The sequence below is a fragment of the Cheilinus undulatus genome, linkage group 17 (genome assembly GCF_018320785.1).
Source record: "Cheilinus undulatus linkage group 17, ASM1832078v1, whole genome shotgun sequence".
Lineage (NCBI taxonomy): Eukaryota > Metazoa > Chordata > Actinopteri > Labriformes > Labridae > Cheilinus > Cheilinus undulatus.
Genome location: NC_054881.1, coordinates 5391655 through 5411969, shown reverse-complemented (window position 1 = coordinate 5411969; position 20315 = coordinate 5391655). Strand labels below are relative to the sequence as shown.

The following is a 20315-nucleotide window of genomic DNA, read 5'->3' as shown; positions in this document are numbered from 1 at the left end:
ACATCAAACTGCTACAGTTATTCATTTAAGCAGGTTGCATAAAAATAGAAAAATAACTTTTTCCCCTTTCATGATCTCCAAAAATCACTGAACAGCACACACAAATTTCAACCTCTCAGAAGTAAATAAAAACAGTACAGTCCTGCTCATATCTATGTGACAACCTCAGTTTTAGAGCACTTCTGTTTTAAATCGCTACACACAGGAATCAGGATCAAAACTGGTTCCATAGGGATTCTGCATTCATCAAAGCCTAAAAATTAGTAGCCTTTTAGATTACAGCTGCCAAGTCTTGTGGGTCCTGTGACGTGTAGTCATTAATGATATCTCTGGAGAAAAATAAACATCAGTTCTTGCATGCAAATGTGGTACCCTCAACAAGTGCTGCGCTGTTAATCTAATCACATTTGCAATATTAGGCTGTGCAATGACAATTGTACAAAAGGCTGCAGTTATTTTTGTATTCGGGAGTACTTGAAAGGTTTGCAAAAATGCCTGCAGAAAGTAACCTGACTGCGAGATGGATTTGTTTCACTCATCCATCTGGTAAACCTTCCATAGACAGTGTTTGGGAAAGGGCAGAGCCTTTGAAAAAAAAAAAAAAACTTGGAGTGTGATTGGATGAACGTTCTGTCTGTCACATCTTTATGGGCCAATCAGAGCAACAAAACACGTGACGTAGCCTCTACTGAGGAGTAAACTCCATAGAGAGCTGCATAAGAAAGTTAGTACAACAAACATGGCAGCACCAGGGGAAGGACATTAGGAATGCAACAGGGCCAAATAAGATGGAAATGACATATCAGGTTTGCAAGAAGTGCTACATGAAAATAAAATACTGCGGAAATACGACATATATGAGGGCAAGACTAATGCTAAATCAGCAAAAAAGTAAAAGAAAAAATGGTATAGATTGCAATAATTTGCAATATATGATATCGCAATACTCACTGTATTGCAAAATGTTTAAAATCACAATAATATCGTATCGTAGGGCCACTAGTGATTCCCACCCCACTTTCTAAATGGCTAAAACGGTTCAGACTGGAGCTTTGCAAGATTGATTCACCAGTGAGAAACAAGGAAAAGGACGAATCCATCTGCTTTGCAAGGTTATGCAGAAAGGCATTTAAGTTTACAGTGTTGCACTGCATTTGCACTTTGTAGAAGTACCTCGCTTTTAAAAATGAAATGTTTTTTAAATGTTTTAATTTTGTTTTTTTGTTTTTTTTTTTGAAAATTTGAAGTTACTTTGAAAGCAGTTCTATAAAAACGATTGGTTGTGAAGTTTCCATGCTACTAATATTTGTATGTTTTGAGTTGGGAAATACACACTTCTAAACTATCTCTGTTCTCTGCGTTTTCCTTGATAACCAAGGAAGTATCCTCATGAAACTGTTTATGTATTATATCTTAATTGCAACTGCAAATTACAAAATTGTCCAGTTTGATTGCAGTTGCACATTATTACCACATAGTGCAGCACTGCCTTTAATAGTCACCTTGCTCTCAGGTTACTGTCTTCAGCTGCTGCAAAATGGAAATGGTTATCCTCCTCATTTGCTCAGATCGGCTGTGAAAAGCTCTCCTAAACTTTACAGCAGGCCCCTGTGGTTAACAGTATTAATGCTATTATGAAATCTGTATTCTAAGCAGAAAAAATAAAGTTGAGTAGTTCACTTAAGGAGCTGACAAGCATGATGTGGGTTTTTTTCAGCAATATGATGCAAACAAATTTTACGGGTATTTATTTTCACAGCATAGCTGATGTTTAGTGCAAAATCTCAAGAACATTTTCAGTGTCTCTAAAATGTAAGATCATGTAATAAGACCCTGAACTTCTTCTCAGACTCAACATAAACTGTTTGAAATCCACAGTGTTTTTCTCCAGTATTTTTGTCCTCTGTTTACACACAAATTTGTTCAACTTCTTTCTTTTTCTCTTCATTTCCTGCCCCACCCCTCCCTTGTTTTCCCTCTCACAGCCGTGTAGTGTTGCCAGTCTCTGTGGAAGAGGTGAGTACCATTAAATCCATACCACAAATGCTTAACTCTTAAGATTCATTCCTCCTACATTTAGCTGCATAACTGTACCCCCTAGCGTGAGAAACGTGTGTGTGCTCCATGTAAAATATCTCCTCCACTGAAGCCATCATCTGGGACACATATGAGGACAGAAAAGGCTTTGTTTGTCTGCTGTTGGTGGGACAGACTTGCTGTGGTGTTTGTAGGCAGAACTTTCCCTGGATGTGAGCTCAGCCCTTGAAACTGTAATCCCATTTTTGTGTTCTGTTTTCTTTTTGTGAAATCGCACTCCATGTAGCCTGAAAAACATTCGGTCCAGTGAGCCCAGACCCCACCATGATATCCACTGACATCATACACTGGCCTTAATTCACAGCACTCTCTGCAAGGGGGAGAATGCTGTGGCTGGGATTTAAAGCTTTCATGAGAGATAACTGGGCGTTTTTGGCTTAAAAGAAAGATTTCCTGCAGGATAAGGCTTTTCCAAACTCTGTATCCTTCGCATAACTTCATTAGTTTTAAAACCCTGAAAAGCCTGGTAATATTCTCTATCTCATTTCAAAACTGACAGAGCTAATCAGGGTGTAAAGTTTATTTTGTGAAGGATTTAGGGTGACTTTCTTGTAGGCTTTAGAAAGACAAACATGTAGCTTTTGTGGGGTCAACCACAGGTTGATAAGAGGATGTTTTAAAGATTTAGTTTGAGTTTAGGGCTCATATAATATAAATGCATCCAGATATACCACTAAGGGACTACTGAGCTGCAAAATCATACAAATAATAGGCAATTTGAAGTCTTTATAAGCCTCAAATTCACATTTTCTTTAAGACAATGTATTCATTTTCCGGTCCAGCTTTTAGTGTCTGTTTAGATCTTGAAGCTGAAATAGGTGCTGGAAGGATGCACTCACGTTCTTTGCCTATTCCAGCAGTTTACCCCAGGTCTTGTCCCTGCAGGTTAAGTTTTAACACCTTTCCTCTGTCCTTTCTCTCTCTCTCAGTATCAAGTAGGGCAGCTGTTCTCTGTGGCTGAGGCCAGCAAAAATGAGACGGGAGGAGGAGAAGGCATCGAGGTGCTGAAGAACGAACCTTATGAGAAGGATGGGGAGAAGGGACAGTACACACATAAAATTTACCATCTAAAGAGGCAAGTCTTTGAATGAATACAGGTAAAGGGGGTGTACACTGTGGGATTTTAGAATGTCAGCTCACACTGTGCGCCTGAAACGTTTACGATGAATTACGCACAATTAATGTGCTCGCACCGTACGGGGTCGATGGTCATGAGTAATTAACGAGTTGAGTGCTTACACTTTAAGAATGACGTCTGGATGGACTGTTGCAAATGTCAATGGAGTTTCCATGGAAATGTCTCACACAGAGGTTAAAGTCAGATCTAGTGTTTCATTTCTATGATTCAAATGGCAAAAAACTGCAACAAAACACAATGGAGAGTTTTAAAAAGTATTATTTGCAAGACTATAAGGTCTTAAATTTTGTATTTTTTTTAATTCTGTTTTTATAATCTATTCGTCTAAAGAGGTTTCAGGCCAGTTTTTCTGATTTCTTTTTTTATATTTAGATTTAATCACACATGAGATTTTTTTGAAACTCTGCCAGATCTGACCTTAAATCTCCCCAGACTTATAAAGATAAATTACTGAAATGAATACAACTCAGTTATTGTGAGGTATAGCTGCAACAGTTAAGTTTTCACTAATACATCATTGCTTTTACATCAGATTTAAAGATTAAAAGTTTCCTACAATTTGCAAAAATACCTTGCTATTTTTTCTTAATACCTAAGGCAGTGCCTGTAAATAGAATCTTGTTTATTTACGAAGACTATCTTTAGGCTTCTAAATTAACTCCCTGAGGGTGGCGTTGTTGTAAAGGACAAGAAAAAACTTTTGAACCATAAATCATAAGCACATATTTGTTTTTTTCTCTAAAATCCCTCCGTTGTGCCGTTTTAATGACGCCATCCACGCCTCCGTAGCTCTTACAGAACATTTTCTAGAAAGCCTGGAACTTGGGGGTCTTTCAGAAGGTTTTAAAGATTAAATCCACACCAGTAACTCAGATATTGAATGTCTCTTCATCCATTTATAATCATTTCTTGATCATTCTGGCAGCCAGCAGGATTAGCGGCTGCCACATTTGTTTGTATCCCAGAATGCATTGCAACTGGGCTGTGACAACCAATTGCAGGCTGCTCCATCATCATGTCATGCTTTGTTGAACAGTGCATGAGCACAGACTTTGAAACTAAGAAAAGACAGCCTAAAGGACTCATAATAGAGAGAATCAGACACAGAGGCTGTGAATTCTGTCACAGCAGACAGGAACTGCTTTGAATAATGACTCAAATTCCCAAAAGTTTAAGGTCTTATTTGTGAAAATGTAAACATTTTGAAGACTTTTTGTTACAGAATGATTATTTTTTTAACTTTTGATCCAAAAGAGATGGGAGAACAAGTTTGTTGAAAAAAAAACAAACCTTAGTTGTAGATATTTGCTGTTTAATACATTAAAATCTTTGAGTTTTTATTTCTGTTCAGTTTTTTATAGTCCCACAACCTTTTTAAGACTCAAGTGACATTACTGCTGCATACTTATTCTTAAAGCCCAGGTTGCCCTGAAGAAAAGGATGCACCACAGGGTGGATGTTTTAAAAACTTTTTAAGACAAAAAGTCAAGGCGAGATTAGACAGTTAAAGAAATATCCTAGGGTTCAGAGGGTTAATGTAACTGGTTTGAAATTGAAGATGCAGTAGGTCTTTTAAAAACGTCTCAAATTTTCTGCATGTACTCTTAAACAGCTCACCATCTCTCACACATAAACATTGCCAGCAATGCCCTTCTACAAACCAAAGCAAGTATTTATTATGTCATTGTCCTCAGCTTTGGCCAGCACACCAAGCATGAAGCCGAAGTGAGTTAAGGACAGAAACGTGGGGCTGGCAGAGGACATGTTTGTTTGTATCACAGGAAACTTTAACAGCCTGGTGCCAGCTGTTAAATCTGTTGGTGGAGTTTTTGGCAGGCATCTAACGGGAGACATTAGGTGTTGATGAACTCTCTGCTTGCCAAAATCAGCCGCCATTTTACTGAACCAGCTTTACCTTACTGAACACACAGCACTCCTGCATGGTGATTATCAATATATCAACATGACATCTCCAAAGACACAATAAAAAAGCTTTAAGATTATTTTTCTTGAAGTATTGTCAGGGCTTTCAAATCCCAGAAACAAGAATAGAAAGACATGACTAAAACTCTAACTATTTACCCAAAGAATAATGAGAAATGAGCACAAAGGGTCCTCCTTTCCCCATCAGGTGTTTCCTCTTGTTTGGTCCACCCTCTGTGTATTTTCTGACTGGTTCTTTGATTTTCAGGAAATAGGTGGCTGTTTTGCTCAAAAGCTTTCATCCTTTGGATCAGCACCAAGAGCAATAAAAAATACAATTGATTACAAAATGAATCATAGAAATAATAAAATGTTTTATTGGAACCCTGAGGTTCCTGATTGTAATTTAGTTCTTTATTGAAGCGAGTCGAAAAAGGATTGTTTGATTTGTTTTCTTCCTTCTCTCCCTGCAGTAAAGTCCCAGGGTATGTGAAGATGATCGCACCAGAGGGAGCTTTAGTTTTTCATGAAAAGGCTTGGAACGCCTATCCATACTGTCGCACAAGTGAGTCACCACTAAACACAAACCTTCTACATGTTTTAATGCTGTTTGTTTTACTGTGCATGCACGGGGTAAAAAGTGCAAATACAAGGCAGTAGCTGCATGTAACCACAGTGACCCAAAGGCCCATTTATGGCTCCTTTACATATGAAAATAGATGCATACATTTTAAACAGTATAGGCCTGTGTGCACAGACACTGTTACTTGCACTTGCTGAGCCCACAACCTCAGTTTCAGAGCTTCTCACCAGTGTTTATAGTTTGAGGTTACAAAAGCTGACTTCTGCTTTCAGCTGTAGAATCTGTTATATTTTAATAGCTCAGTGCACTTAATGTTTTTCTCTTTTAATGGAATATCACAAAGGACCCATGAAAAAATGCAAAAGAATCCTCTCCAGGTGTTTGCAGCAGCTCTGGACCTGAAGACTTCCCCCTTAGAAAAAGACAATTGGAACAGTTTCTCCTCTGAGATTGCTGTGGGGCAAAGCTGCTATCATAAGTCTGGCTCATTCTTGATTTTGATTGGCCAGTGAGAAAGACGTGGCATGACAAGCTTGATGGTTCAAAAGTAAAACCTTTTTCAACTGACAAAGTATTATCAAATCAAATCAAATCAAAGCACTCTCGGAAGCAACGAAAAACAGCTGACACCAAGGGCATTTTTACGCTCCAGACCCTGAGCTCTGAAAACACCGTTTTCTGTAGGTTTTGTGTTGAAACTGAGCAACGCCAGTGTAAAAAAACGTCAGGATGTGGACACAGGCCCCACACAGCCAAGGTCAAGCTCGATGGCATCTCTTTTGTCCGGGACCTTTTGACCCCTGGTATTAAGCCCAGAGACTTGCACAGTCATGCACGTATGGTTTAGATAGATCGATGAAGGGCGCTAGAGATCCTGCGGGGCATGTCAAGCCGAGACCTGTTACTCCGTGATGGGTGGCAGAGTCAAGCTTGATTCATGTTGGCACGCGTCAACAGCCAAGGTCAAGCTTGACAACATCTCTTTTGTCCAGGACCTTTTCACCCCTGGTACTACACCCAGAGACCATTCCCTTCAGCATGTCAAGGAGCTTGTGACAACCCTGCCCTGCCAAGAGTACCATAGGCCGTGCTTACTCCCCTCATCCCACCTTACCCCACCCTAAAGGTGTGCACTTAAGTACTCTTATGACAGACTATTTTGCCCATGCCCCTGGTAAAATGCATGGACATCCAGAGCACAAATGGGGTTGTGTCAATCCTCCTCCCTGCCAGATGATGACCTTAGATGTCTTACTTGCCTCACTCCAGCCTCAACTTTTGGCCCAAACACACCTAAAAGTTCTGAGCAGTGCTGTATATTATGTTCATAGCTCTGAGACGACCCACACAATCTCTCCTTAAAACAGTTGCAAAATTTTCCAAAGTATTCTCTGATTATGTTTTGCTGATTTGACTCAAACTGTTGACTACACAACTCAACACGGTGTCCTTTTTTACAGTGATATTTCAAAGCTGAGCCATGTCTGTTAGCATCTGGGAAACTTGCAGGAATACGATAGAAGACAGAACACTTCATCTGTAGATCATAAATGGGCCTTAAAACTGAAATCAAGGGGCTTAATGTGATTTTCTGAAAGCATTTTTGAGTGTAGATCTTGTAGATCTTCTTGCCACTTATGGTTTTTTTTTCCCTTTTTTTTCCTTTTCTCTCTGCCTGCTGCAGTTGTGACGGTAAGTTAAAATTTTTTTATTTCTTTATTTTAACATATTAGACCATGTCACATCAGAAAATGACACCGCGTAACTCAAGTACAAATCTTAAGGTATTTATCTCTAAAGGCAGAGATGGCTCACAATCTACCAGCTAAAGCTGTGTTTAGCACACTGACCGGGGACTTAAAGGTGGAGGTTAAACCATCGCAGCCCATTAAATGGTCAGCAGAATCCTTACATCATGCATGACAAAGGACTGGAAGCACAAACCTTCCAACTTTTAATCCAATCCAGTCCCATTTAAAACCACCAAAGTTCAAACATGAAAAAAAAAATAAGAACTGAGACTAATCTAGAAACATGACATTCAATACTGTAAAGCTTTATTGGGAAAGGAAAATGGTTGAAGAAAAGAAAACTTTCATGCTGACCTAATAGTCAAAGAGTAGCATTTGCTGCATTTTGAGGTCTGATTGAAAAACAGGCGGTGTGGGGGACAGCCAAACATGCAGAGGCAGAGCTTTACAAAGCTTAGGAGCTGTGACTGGAAAGGCTCAGACAACCTTTGGCTTAAATTTGACCTTGGGACAGCCGGACAGGAAACTGGTCTGTAGAGCTTTCCCAGTTTCCTGGGAAAGTATGAGCTTTTAGAAGATGTGAGAGATAAGTTTGGAACAAGCTCATTTGACGATTAATAAGTTAATAATAAAAGCTTAAAATCAATCTTAAACTCACAGAAAGTCAGTGAAGGGAAGCTAAAATGGGAGAGTTGTTTTGTTGTTTTTTTCTGTTGACCATTTATACAGCCAGATGACGGTAAGACAAAGAGGATTGCCTTACACCATTCTGAAGGGCTTTACAGGGTAGTGTACACATTCTTGCTCAGTCACTCTCTTTTTCTCTTCTTCATCTGTCACCCTCCTCTGATACTATAGCTGATGTTAAGAGACAAACAGCACTGAGACTTATTAACAGGCTTCCTTTAAGCTGAAGGCTGGTGTATGAACTAGTGCTGTAAAGCTGTATGCACTTCTTTAAAAGGAACCCTGCATGATCAGAAAAATTCACCTTATTAGCTACATAGTTGTATCTCTCATATGTATACTGAACACTAGATATCCGTATTTTTAATAAATTTTACTCGCCAAGAGGCTGCCATGTTTTGGTCTGTATGGGTAGTGTGATATCGCTTGACCGCAGTGCTCCTCAGTATACTGTGCTTTTACTCAGTGGTTCCCAACCATTTTTCCTTATGGCCCCCCCATTTATATCTGGAAAGAGCTAAGCCTTGTCCATGACCCACTTGCAAAAATTAAACATCAATTGTTATTGTTTTTATTGACAAAATTCCAACATAATAACCCTACATGCACTTGACAAAAAGATCCATATATAATCTATCCATCTAACGATGGTGTATTAGGGCTACTCCATAGAAAAATAATAATGAAGAGGACGTTAATTTTCAAGAAAAAAACTCTAAAATTCATAAGTTTAAAAAGCCATTAATTACAAGTTTTTTTTTTCCTTTTTTACTGAAAGTTGTAAATATACGTGAACCAAAATGTGGGATTTCTAAGAATATAAAATCATAAATCCAACCACTGTTTTCAGTTTGGTTCCTTGTAAATTTTTTATTTTACACTGTTTTAAATTCACAGTTTTAAAAACCTTTGATGTTTGACATTTGTGAGTTTCTAATGTCAAATTTTAAGATTTTTTAAAAATGGAAATTTTAGGGGTTTTTTGTAAATTTCTGACTTTATTGACTCTGAAATTCTCAGTTTGATTTCTTGTAAATATTTGAATTAATGTAATAAATTATGGATTTTTTTTTTTTTTGGCTAAAAAATAAGAGATTTTCTTAATTTTTTATCTTTTAAATTGCTCCTAATATATAATGTATTTTTAATCATGGTTTTAAAAAATGTGTTGAACCTTGTGAGGTAGTTCAGCTCAGTAATTTGGAGCACAGTGATTCACACCTGACAAGCATCCAATCAAATCACGTGACTCACATCCTCCTAATTTAGTGGTCTATTTAAGCTGCAAGATTTCCGGTCTCTTCCTCTGCTCTGCAAGTGCCCGCTCTTCCCTGGATCTCGCTTCATCCCACCTCCACCCCAGCATCCACCTGTTGGCTCCGACTGGGGGTTTAAGATGTTATCTCATCACTCCTCAATTCTGCATGTAAGATAAATCGTAGAGGAGTGATGAAGTCAGAGCCTGACGCCAAACTATGCATGAAATGACTGACTGAAATATACATGTACATCTAATTTTGAAGAGCAGACAGACCCCAGGTTGGGATCCAGTGCCTTAGCTGGCTGTTAAGGGCTACATCTCACACACTAACCTAAATGTAGGATTATTTTCTTCCTTGAAAACAGAATAAATCAAGACTTGAAGTGAGAATAGTTTTAAGGGGGCCAGTACAGATTGGTTTTTTTGTTTTTTTTTGAGGAAAAGCAGATTAACAAGGCTGCCCAGCATAAATCTGGTAGCTAGTTTGTAAAAAAAACAGCTCCTGATTTGCTGTTTTTTTACAGCTGTGGTGTTGGTTTGGATCACACACGATTTAGTTTAGTGAAGAGTTCATGAACAGGGGTCAAAGCTCTCCAAGAATTTCTCATCAGACATCTTCAAGGGTCTTATTTATACTTCTGAGTACTCGCTTCTAAGTGTTTGTTCCACTTTTTATGCCGTCAGCTCTAAACCCACATAGGAGGTTAACCAAAAGCTTCCTCTTCAAAGTTCAGGGAATTCATGACAGCTTCTTTTTGTTCAGAATTAAAGCACAACAAATCTGAATATAACATGGAAACTTTTCACAGGCTATCTTCACACCCATAACTGATAAATCACAGAATTTCTAATGAAAGGAGGCATTCTGTTTCTGGGATAATTTTCTGTCTCCAGCGCTGGTGTGACTTGGCCTTTGAGTCAGGACTCTATAAAGAGTGCTGCTACTGATGGGAGGGTTGAAAATAGATTTGAGCTGAGCAGTGCAGCATCACTTGTGTTGTTTCAGACCAAAAGTCTGATTGGTTAATTGGATTTAGCCGGAGGCTTTAAGTACATCTTTACTCCATTCATGGAATTCTCTGCGTGGTGTGTGCTGGCTGAGGTCAGTCACACCTGCTTGTATTCAGTAAAGCAGCTGTACCTGATCTTATAAATTTAGCCTGAGATGTTGATTATCTTGTTTTTTAAACCTTTGTTTTCCCCTCTGCTTTTCAGAACGAGTACATGAAGGACGACTTTATGATAAAGATCGAGACATGGCACAAACCAGACATGGGAACAATAGAAAATGTGAGTACACTGGAGCTGCAGAGAAGGAAATATCTGGACTTTTCTACCTTAGTATTGGTGCCTTTGCCCCCAAAATACCAAGTCCTACATTGCCTGTAATGTCTGTAACTCTGTTATTTTATAAGAAGGCCCTAGTTCATAATGATTAAATAAAATTTGAAGTCTGCAAGCCCTTAAACTCCCTCTAAAGACATCCATATGGCTTTATATTCTTCATTCAACATCTGTCTTTATAATAAGGAAAAACAGCCATATCTACTATCTCATGGCTGGATAGGTTGGGGGATGCAAAGTGAAAGTCCAGGTTTCAGGACACACCTGTGTGGATTTTACATTTGAATAGCATTTGATTTCCACCCCACACAGATTTGAATAAGAAAACAAAGTGTAAACAGAGTCCTGCCTGTGTGCTGATCTGAGCTGAGGTTAACTTCTGCCCTCTCTCTCCTGAATCAGGTCCATGACCTGGATGAGCAGACGTGGAGGACTGTGGAGGTGGTTCCCATAGACATCGCAAACAATGAAGAGGTGGCACCTGGGGTGAGTTGTTGCATTCTCACTGTGAAGTGCTCTAAGTGTCTGTGGTCTCTGCAGGGTATCAGAAGAGGAAGACGAGAGACGTCCACTATCACATCTCAGGCAGTCTTTTATGTTCAACTTAGCCTTCAAATGTTGTTGTTTTCAGATAATTTTACATCATTAATACCAAGGCTCCTGTTGAGCTACGACAGGAGGCTTGTTGTTTAAGTAACCTACATTGTCACTGAGTATGTTTTGTCAGCATGTAGCAAAGTCACGCTAGGGTTATAGTTGATTAGTCAGTTTAACCAAATCTACTGTCTCAGTTCACATGCACCGTGGATGAATCGATTTATTGAAGGTAGCATGTCCACCTCAACTACAGTATGCCCCCTTTTCAGAAAACTACGATGGACCTTCTTCCTGCTCACCTTGCCAACAACTTATCAGGCAGCTAATCGATTGTATGTCAGGCAGGGAAAATGTGGACAAACTTTACAGCGCTGTATATTACATACATAGCCTCCTCTCTAGTTTTGGTAATATATTAGACCTTTCAGACTGGCAGGGCCCCATGCTACTTCAGGATCCTGAACCTAATTTTGAACCGGCTGCCTCGTTCAGACCAAAGAAAAATAGTTCTGAACCTGAAAAGTTGATTCTCTGCTGGAGCCAAAAGAAGTCGGTTCTTTCTTGGGTACTGTGGCATCATCAGTGGGCGTATCACATTCTAGGTTGTGAAGACGAACAGGAAATGGAGAAGAAGTCGTCTGCTGGGGAGACAAAATGTTTGATTATGATCTGGGCATCTACAGAATTCCAGGTGAAGCTGGAGAGTAGAACAAGGAGGGGAAAGTTATATGGCAAACTTGCAAAAGAGATAGCTGAAACTGGGCTGGTTTGCCAGAAAGCTCCAAGGTTCTGAGACTCCAGAACCGTGTCTGTCTGAAAACACTATATGATAACCCCTGGGATTGGATTTAGCCTGTGGTTTTAGACCAGGGGTCATCAAGTACATCTGCACAAGGGCTGGATTTAGTCTCAACAGAAACTCTGGGGGCCGGACTTTCAGATACACAAAAATTAAAGAAATGTTTTATTTTATTATTTTAGGCATTACCAGTGAGATCTGTCCCTATTATCTATAACACAGCAGGCCACAAGGAGAAAAGCCTGACAACAGAATCCCCTGAAAAATCACAGAGAATGGGCCCTCCCCAGTTGTCATTTAGCACCAATATTAACCAAATTTGACACTTTTAACCCATTGTTGATACTTTTTGCCCATTGTTGCCCCTTTAACACAATTTTTGAAAGATTTTAACTCCCTTTAAACCAAGGTCCATGTTTTATCCCCTTTGTGCCCCTCTTTTATCAATTTTTCCACTTTTTAACCCCTTTTCATTACTTTCTTGCACTACTTTTTTGTCATTTGTAACCATTTTTTGATACCTTTTGTGCCTTTTTTGTCTATTACCATTTTTTGCCACATTTAACCTCTTTTCACAACTTTATCTGGTCATTTTTGCAGCACTTCTGCCAAGCTTAACCCTTTTTAAAATACTTACTAATTATGACAGTAAATCTCTGAAAAAAAACAAATCAAATGTTAAGTCATTCTAAAACTATTTTAATGTTATTTTTTGTGGGATGGATTTAACAGCTACAAACATTTAAAGCTTAAATATACTCCTAAAGTCTTCTTTTCCTCCTTTTCTGAATTTAACGATCTTTCGGGGGCCAGACAGGAAGCTTTGTGGGGCCTGACGTGGCCCCCGGGCCGCCAGTTGATGAGTGTTTCAGACGTTTGAGTCCAATTGATATCTATGCATACAAGATAAACAAATATACAGTTACAGCTAGGGATGCACAATATTGAATTTTTCCGATATCTGATATGCTCATATTTACAGATTCATTTTAGCCGATACCGATACTTAAATATGCTTTTCAGACAAGAAATTTCAGTCCTTTTGGACACATTTTAAGGCTTGAGGATGACCAAGGTAACAAACTTTAGTCCTTAAAAAACACTCAAAAGTTTAAAGACTGAGGATAAATAAAGAAAAAGAGCTTAACTGACATAGTTTTGTTGGTTCAGCCTGAAACTCCGGTAATTTATTAGTATATATGGACAAAATTTACAGTCCATATATGCTGAAATACACAGGCAAAATAAAAAATAAAAATAATAAAAATTGGCAGAAATTTTTATGCCTCAACTCATGTAGTAGTTGTAGGTTTTCAGGACCTGTCGGCCCTTAAATGATCTTGTGCAACGTTTTTATACTGAATGAAAGGGTCTACCGTTTGGTCCAAAATGCCAGTGTCATTGGCTGATAATGGCACAGAGTGCTTGCAGGCAGAACAGCCACAATTGTGAACAAACCAATTAGCAAAGTGAAAGAAGAGAGATGTTTGTGCAGCAAGATAGAGCTACGAGACAGAAGAAAAGTCCCAGTTTTGACATCAACATCCCTGCCTTTATGATGAGTCATGGAGCTAATACCATGCCAGAGAGTTGACAAGTGAGTAAATGCTGTTAGCATTAGCATCGAGCTAGTGTGTGGGTTTAGTGCCATGAATACAGAGCGTTCTTTTGCAGGCGTCTTTCCAGGTGTAGTCTAGCACAGTCCATCTTCCTTCCATTGTCATCACATTGGTCTCTGTGACTGATTGTGTTCCTCTGGGTAGCCTGTAATGTCTACAGATGTATAGCTCTGTGATCACCTTATCTGACATTATGCCTATTTGTTGAAAGGAGTGTAATTGTGTAGTCTAACCTCAACTGTAGTCTGGCTTCAAGTGAATTGATTTAGTGCTGTTTCAGTCAGACTACCAAGTTTCCATACATTTTAAAAGGCCAGCTTTAGTTGGACTGACAAAGCAAGCTGACTTTTACTTGATGCTTGTAAATGTACTGACTTTAATCATAATGTCCATTTTTGAATCTGCACGTGTTCGTTACATCACAAGGTGCCCTTCAAACAGTCTCTACATGCTTCCTGTCTAATTGAATTTGCTTCCAGTGCAGTCACAGAAATTAAAAGATGCCTTTTCGTGTACTCAGACAGCTGTCTCCCTCAGCTGAAAATCAGAACACAAAGACTCAACAGATGACATTTACCCATGCATGTTGAGTCAGTGAATGAGTCAGTAAAATCCCATTTACTACAACCATCCTGTCCAGCAGCTGCTCTATTATTCACTGTCAATGGAACATGGATTCATTCATGTTTTTTTAAGAGATGGTGTTCTGTGTTTGTGAAAAGTATTCCTTAAAATACTTTGTTAAAAGTACGAGAGAGCTCTGTTGAATGAAACTATGAGATATTTTTCAAACCAGAGTGTGGTGGCAGCTGTCACTCTGTAATACCTGAACCATCATGTTGGTCAAGGTTTAACATCTTACAAGAGCCATTAAGCCATTTCTATCCAGATAGGTCACAGTTGTAACAACATTTCCTCTACTAGCTCGTCCACAGTAATGACTTAAGTGGATCAGTGTTGAGGCCAGGGCTTAATCTGAACGTCCATCTGCTCCAGGTATTCACCACTCTTTCCTATCAGTCCCCACGGATTAAAACAGCACACAGAGTCGTGAGCCCGGGGGCGTGGATTTGGGGGGTTAGGGGACGAGAGGGAGGCGTAGATGTGTGGACCTCTGCCAGGGAGGATCAGAAACACACCTGCATTTAAGGCTTATCCTCACAGGTGACAATAAGTACAGAAGCCTTAAGCGGTCATGCATCAATACAATTTATTTACTCAGTTTTACTGTGATAGTTTTTCGTGCTTTTCACTTGATCTTGGTTTACTGGCCTTGTATCTCCAGTAATGCAAAAGCACAAAGCAGACACTGAAATAGGCTTAAAGAGTAACTAACCCCCAGATCACTATTTTTAGATGTTTACATTTGTACATGGCTATTTCTTAGCAAGATCAAAGTATTTAAAGTCTCCATTTTGTGGGCAAAGCAGCTGCCCCTCTACAGGTTAAAGCCATCAGCTGCAATTAAATTATAAAAATCTACTGGCTGATGTGGTGACATCTGTCGTCACCACAGAGCTTTACAGGTAGTGCCCACTTTTTCCACCACCATTAACTTCTCTTGTAGCAGCCGACAGCCAAAATTAGCAGCGCCATTGATCATAGACATCACTGTAATGCTCTAGGATTGTGGGTAATGTAGTGCTGAGGATAGATCAGGGATAAACCATGTTTTTCTCAAAGACAACAATATAAAAGCTGGCGTCTTCTGCATTGTCATTGTTTTCATTGTCAAATTGTCTTTTGGTTAAAAAAAAAAAAAAAGTTGAATTCAAAAGTAGTAAATTCACAGTTTTTGCAGTTAAAGGTGGGATCAGCCAATCAGAGACGTCACTGTGACACTCAAGGATTTTGGGTATTGTAGTGCTGTTGACCAAATCGCATATAAATTATGTTTTTCCTCAAAGAAAGTTTAAAATGTTCAAATATGTGTCTCCTATGTCAGTGGTTCTCAACCGATGGATTGGGACCCAAAAGTGGGTCGCGAAGCTCTTTACAGTGGGTCATGAATGTGTACCCAGAGAAAAAACTGTTTAGAAAAAATGTATATGTATGGCAGCCAAAAGTGGATATACAGTAGATTAATAGAGCTGTTTTAGTTTTTCCAATGATGACAAGTAAATTTCAGTCTTTGTAGTAAGCCTTAGTAGGGCTTGGCGATTATGGCAAAGATAAAAATCATGATTAATTGAAGTTTTTACCTCGATTATGATTAATGAATGATTATTCCACCCCCAACCTCCGACTCTGTTTGTTCTGTAAATATTTGTATAATTTTAGAACAAACAACTGAAAGGAGCTGACACAGATTAACAATTTCTTGTTGTTCATTGAAATATTTGAGATCAAAACACACATCAGCTGAAAATAAAATATTTTTCTTGAAGTCAAAATTTCCCAAGAAAAGAGGAAAAATTGAAATAATTTACACCGCAGGTTTAAGTTGATTAGAGGCTCCAAATGTGGGTTTTGATTATTTTTCGATTAATTGCCCAGCTCTTAGCCTAAGGCTTATCTTTGAATGGAATTTCTTGCAAATTTTCCTAGACAAAACACAAACAATATCCCAAAAATTTCATGGAAATTTCCTAAAATATCTGTGAATTCTTAAACATGTTTTTAAAGTATCCCAAAATTTATTTGGGGTACTTATAACCAAAAAAATCCATGTAAATTCCTGAAAATCTTAAAGGAAATACCAAAAATTTCAATGCAAATTTTCCTAAAAGAATTATGGCAAATTCTTAAAAAAAGGAACCAATAGTGCACTCCCTACCCCCAAAGATCCTATGTAATCCCAGAAAAAATAAAAATAAAATTCCCACGAAAATGCCCCAAAAAAACAAACAAACAAAAAAGATAATTTCCCCCAAACAGCCAATGAAAATTTCCAAATTATACAAAAATATCCCTGAAATTTCCATGAAAATACTTGACAATTTCCATTCGAATTCTCTAAAAAAAAAATCCAAACAGCAAATTATTCAGACATTTCAAGCAAATTATCTTAACTTCAATGGATATTCTGGACATTTATCTCATTAAATTATAGTAGCAGAAATTATTACTTTGTTGTAGAAGAGCCACAATTTGATGTCGTCATATATGCATGCAGGGTCTTAGGAGGTTAAGAGAGCCTAAACAAAACAAAAACCAAACCTATATAGTAAACCCAACCAACATTATTACCCACACATCAAGATATCATATGATATCATAGAGTACCCAGCCAAAACAGGAACCCAACTACTAAAGCTCCTTTTAAATGTGCATCAATTCAAGCAAACATTGAGGATAGTTATTGTGGGCTTTAGTAACTCTTTAAACTGTATGATGCATGTTGTTGTCAGACTGTTTGTTTTCTAGATCACCGGGAAATTATCCAGTTATTATGGATGCAGACATTTATCTACCCCGTGTCTATCTTAGGAATGGGGACAAGTGTGAAAGTAGCAAAAAATTAAGTGTGAGACTGACTTAGGTTCTTGGGATATATAGTGATGTGTGATGTCCTGTAGACTTCTACCTTTAGACATTCTATGATGTTGCCTTGTGGGACTACAGAGTCCCGAAAAAAGCATCTGTGGGCAGTTTGCTTTGCATCTGATCTTTGTGTTTGTTGCTCTTTTCTCTTTCAGGACTATAAGTCAGAAGAAGATCCAGCTCTTTTCCACTCAGACAAGACAGGCAGAGGTCCTCTCAGCCCTGAATGGAAGGTAACAGACCAGCACAGAGGCAGAAAGCAGAGCAGAGACGCTCTGATTTTCCCCTGGACTTAAAGACTTTTTTTTCCTCCTTCACAGAACGAGCTGAAGACAGACTGTCCGTACATGTGTGCGTACAAACTGGTCACTGTCAAGTTCAGATGGTGGGGTCTGCAGACCAAAGTGGAGGGTTTCATCCACAGGGTAATTAAGCAAAAAACACACCCATAATTCATGTAATTTATACCTCATTAGACTTAAAACAGGGGCTTTTTTTGTCAGGATGTTCACAGTCCCAGTGGCCAAAAGTGTTGTTTGTGTTTAGGACAGCAGATGGCGTCATAGCTCTGGGAAACAGTTCTTAAAATTTGAGAGGAGGGAAAATTAGACAGAGCAACACAAAGCATGATAAGGAAAAAATCGACTAGCCTTTGCATTAATATTATTCTTTAAGTTTTAAGCTGTAAATGTATGTTTTCTCCTGTCTTCTGTAACATCTTTGTTTGATCTTATTCCTCTTAACAGCAAGAAAAGCGTATTTTCACCAACTTCCACCGCCAGCTGTTCTGCTGGATCGACAGATGGGTGGGGTTGACCATGGAGGACATCAGGCGGATGGAAGAGGAGACCCAAAAAGAGCTTGAGGAGGTAGGCAACAATCCTGGCAGATTTGCACTGAGCTGTCCCAGCTTCAGGCTCCTTATAGTTATAATTGTACAATAATTAAATTATAATAAAAGTGAATCAATAGTTATTTCTACGTTTGAAATATGATGCATGCTTCTTGAGAAGTGACAAGGTGTAATAAAGGCGTGTATTTTTCTCGTCTTTTGTATGTTTACTGATTTCATAATGACTAAGATATGATAAACAAAGTTTCAATATTTTTCACGTCCTAAGCAAACAGCTGGAGACGACTCAACACATTTATCCTCCATGATTTAACCCTTTCACCCCTGACTTTCACATCAGATGCGTCAGAAGGGAGATGTCCGAGGCACGTCTGCGACAGACGAGTAGAGGCCGGCCACTGTAGGTCAATCTCTAGAGGCAGGCTGAGTAAGTCTGAACTGAAGGAGAAGAGCTGGTGCTGCTGGATCATTCTCCATCCTCTTCTTCATCCTCACGCTTTCTAACTCATCTGTTTGTTTTCAGCTCTGTCCTGCATGGCGTCTTCTTCTTTTTCATATTCATTGTGGATTTTTAGCTCCTGTTCTTCACATGTGGGTTAATGATTCGGGCTATAAAGCTGCCTCTCAGCTTGAAAAATTTTAAAAGGAAGGCAGATAACTCATTGTCCATCCTTGGTCCAAGACTTTAAATTAGACAGCTGTCAGTATTTACACAGAGATGACACAGCTGTCTTATTGGCTTATTTTAACCATGGATGTTTAATAATCCAGTTTATCCTGCAGTAAGTCCATGAAGGATTTAGCTTCTTTGCACCAAAAGGAGTCAAGCATCTGATCAGGATGCCTCCAAGTTGCCTCTGTGCAGAAGTCTTCTAGGCACATCCAACTGGGAGTAGATCCCCGAGGCATACCCAGAACTAGCCAAAGGGATTATAAAACCTTCTGTCCTGGGATTGACTCAGAATTCCCCAGGAGGAGCTGGAAAATGTTGCTTGGGAGAGAGCTGGCTGGGTCAACGTCCATAAGGCTCATTCATACTCCCTCTATGTATGACAATAGACCCTTGTGTGTTCGTTTTTTGGGTGGCGGCTGTTTTTCCTTTACCATGACAGGACAGATAAAGAGAGACGGGAAATATAGGGAGCTTTAGCAGGGGAAGATGTGTACCAAACAGTACTAGGATGATGAATCTATTCCCAATCTATTGATCAAGGACTCTATGGGCGCATTTTCAATCAGAGCTAGACCAGTGTTTAGAGCAGTGTGTAGACCGAGGGTGTCCAAACTATAGCCAGGTGTGGCCCACGGCCCATTGTTGATTGCCCCCCCCCAAATAATTCTTTGAAATAACTTAAATATAGCCCTGAGTAGAGTATGAAGCTTGTGCAACACTGTCTTACTCTTCTTGGTTTCGAAACAAGGCAGTGCTACCATGCTACTACTGTAAACAAACATTTTGACAAGGAGTTACAGCTGTTTTTTCAGGACTAAATTGAAATAACACTATAAATAGTAAAAATATTCACAACCAAAATACTGAAGATATCTTCATTTATAATGCCCTAAGGGATTACAGCAGCAAATAGCAGAACCAGTGATGTTCCAGGGGCGGGGTCAGCGCTGACTAGGACCCCCTGAAATCTGATTGGCCTCACAAAAATCCTTAAACTGATTGGACTTTTGCCTTGTCAGCCATCAACTAGCCATTTAAGCATCCCCAATCACTGAGCATATCTTAACCAACATTAGATTGGTTTTAGTTACTTTAATGTGAAGGTCAGAAATATAAAAGTGCCCCCCACCCCAACCCCATCCTTATATATTTGTGTATGTGGCCCCCAATGGAAAAAGTCTGGATTCCCCTTGTTTAGACCCTTGGTTCTCAACCAAGGGTCAGGACAAAAAAGTGGGTTGTGAAGCCACTTTCAGCAGGTCGTGGATGTTTGCCTGAAAAAACTACATCAGAAAGTACATGATGTGCTTTATTCAAAAGGATATGTCTCTATTACTGTGTTCTGCCACATTTTTTGTGCTATCTCACATCTAAACTGCCCCATTTTTATCAGAAACATTTAGTTATGATAGAAATTTTTTTTAAAAATGGGTAGTGGATTGTTGTTAAGGGACCTGATGCTAGACCAGTTTATAACCACTGTTTTAAACCACATATACCTCACTTT

General features: G+C 39.0%; 1 protein-coding gene across 1 annotated transcript in view; it reads left to right on the top strand.

Moving 5' to 3' along the window:
* The window catches only part of pitpnb (phosphatidylinositol transfer protein, beta), a 36549-nt gene that overhangs the window by 11161 nt on the left and 5073 nt on the right, over nucleotides 1–20315 (top strand). The window contains exons 2-11 of the mRNA XM_041810731.1: nucleotides 1986–2016; nucleotides 3027–3172; nucleotides 5632–5723; nucleotides 7426–7433; nucleotides 10656–10730; nucleotides 11187–11270; nucleotides 17438–17515; nucleotides 17603–17707; nucleotides 18029–18151; nucleotides 18476–18562. Of these exons, the coding sequence (XP_041666665.1) occupies nucleotides 1986–2016; nucleotides 3027–3172; nucleotides 5632–5723; nucleotides 7426–7433; nucleotides 10656–10730; nucleotides 11187–11270; nucleotides 17438–17515; nucleotides 17603–17707; nucleotides 18029–18151; nucleotides 18476–18523 (790 nt within the window). The 3' untranslated portion in view covers nucleotides 18524–18562. The remainder of the gene's footprint in view (nucleotides 1–1985; nucleotides 2017–3026; nucleotides 3173–5631; nucleotides 5724–7425; nucleotides 7434–10655; nucleotides 10731–11186; nucleotides 11271–17437; nucleotides 17516–17602; nucleotides 17708–18028; nucleotides 18152–18475; nucleotides 18563–20315) is intronic.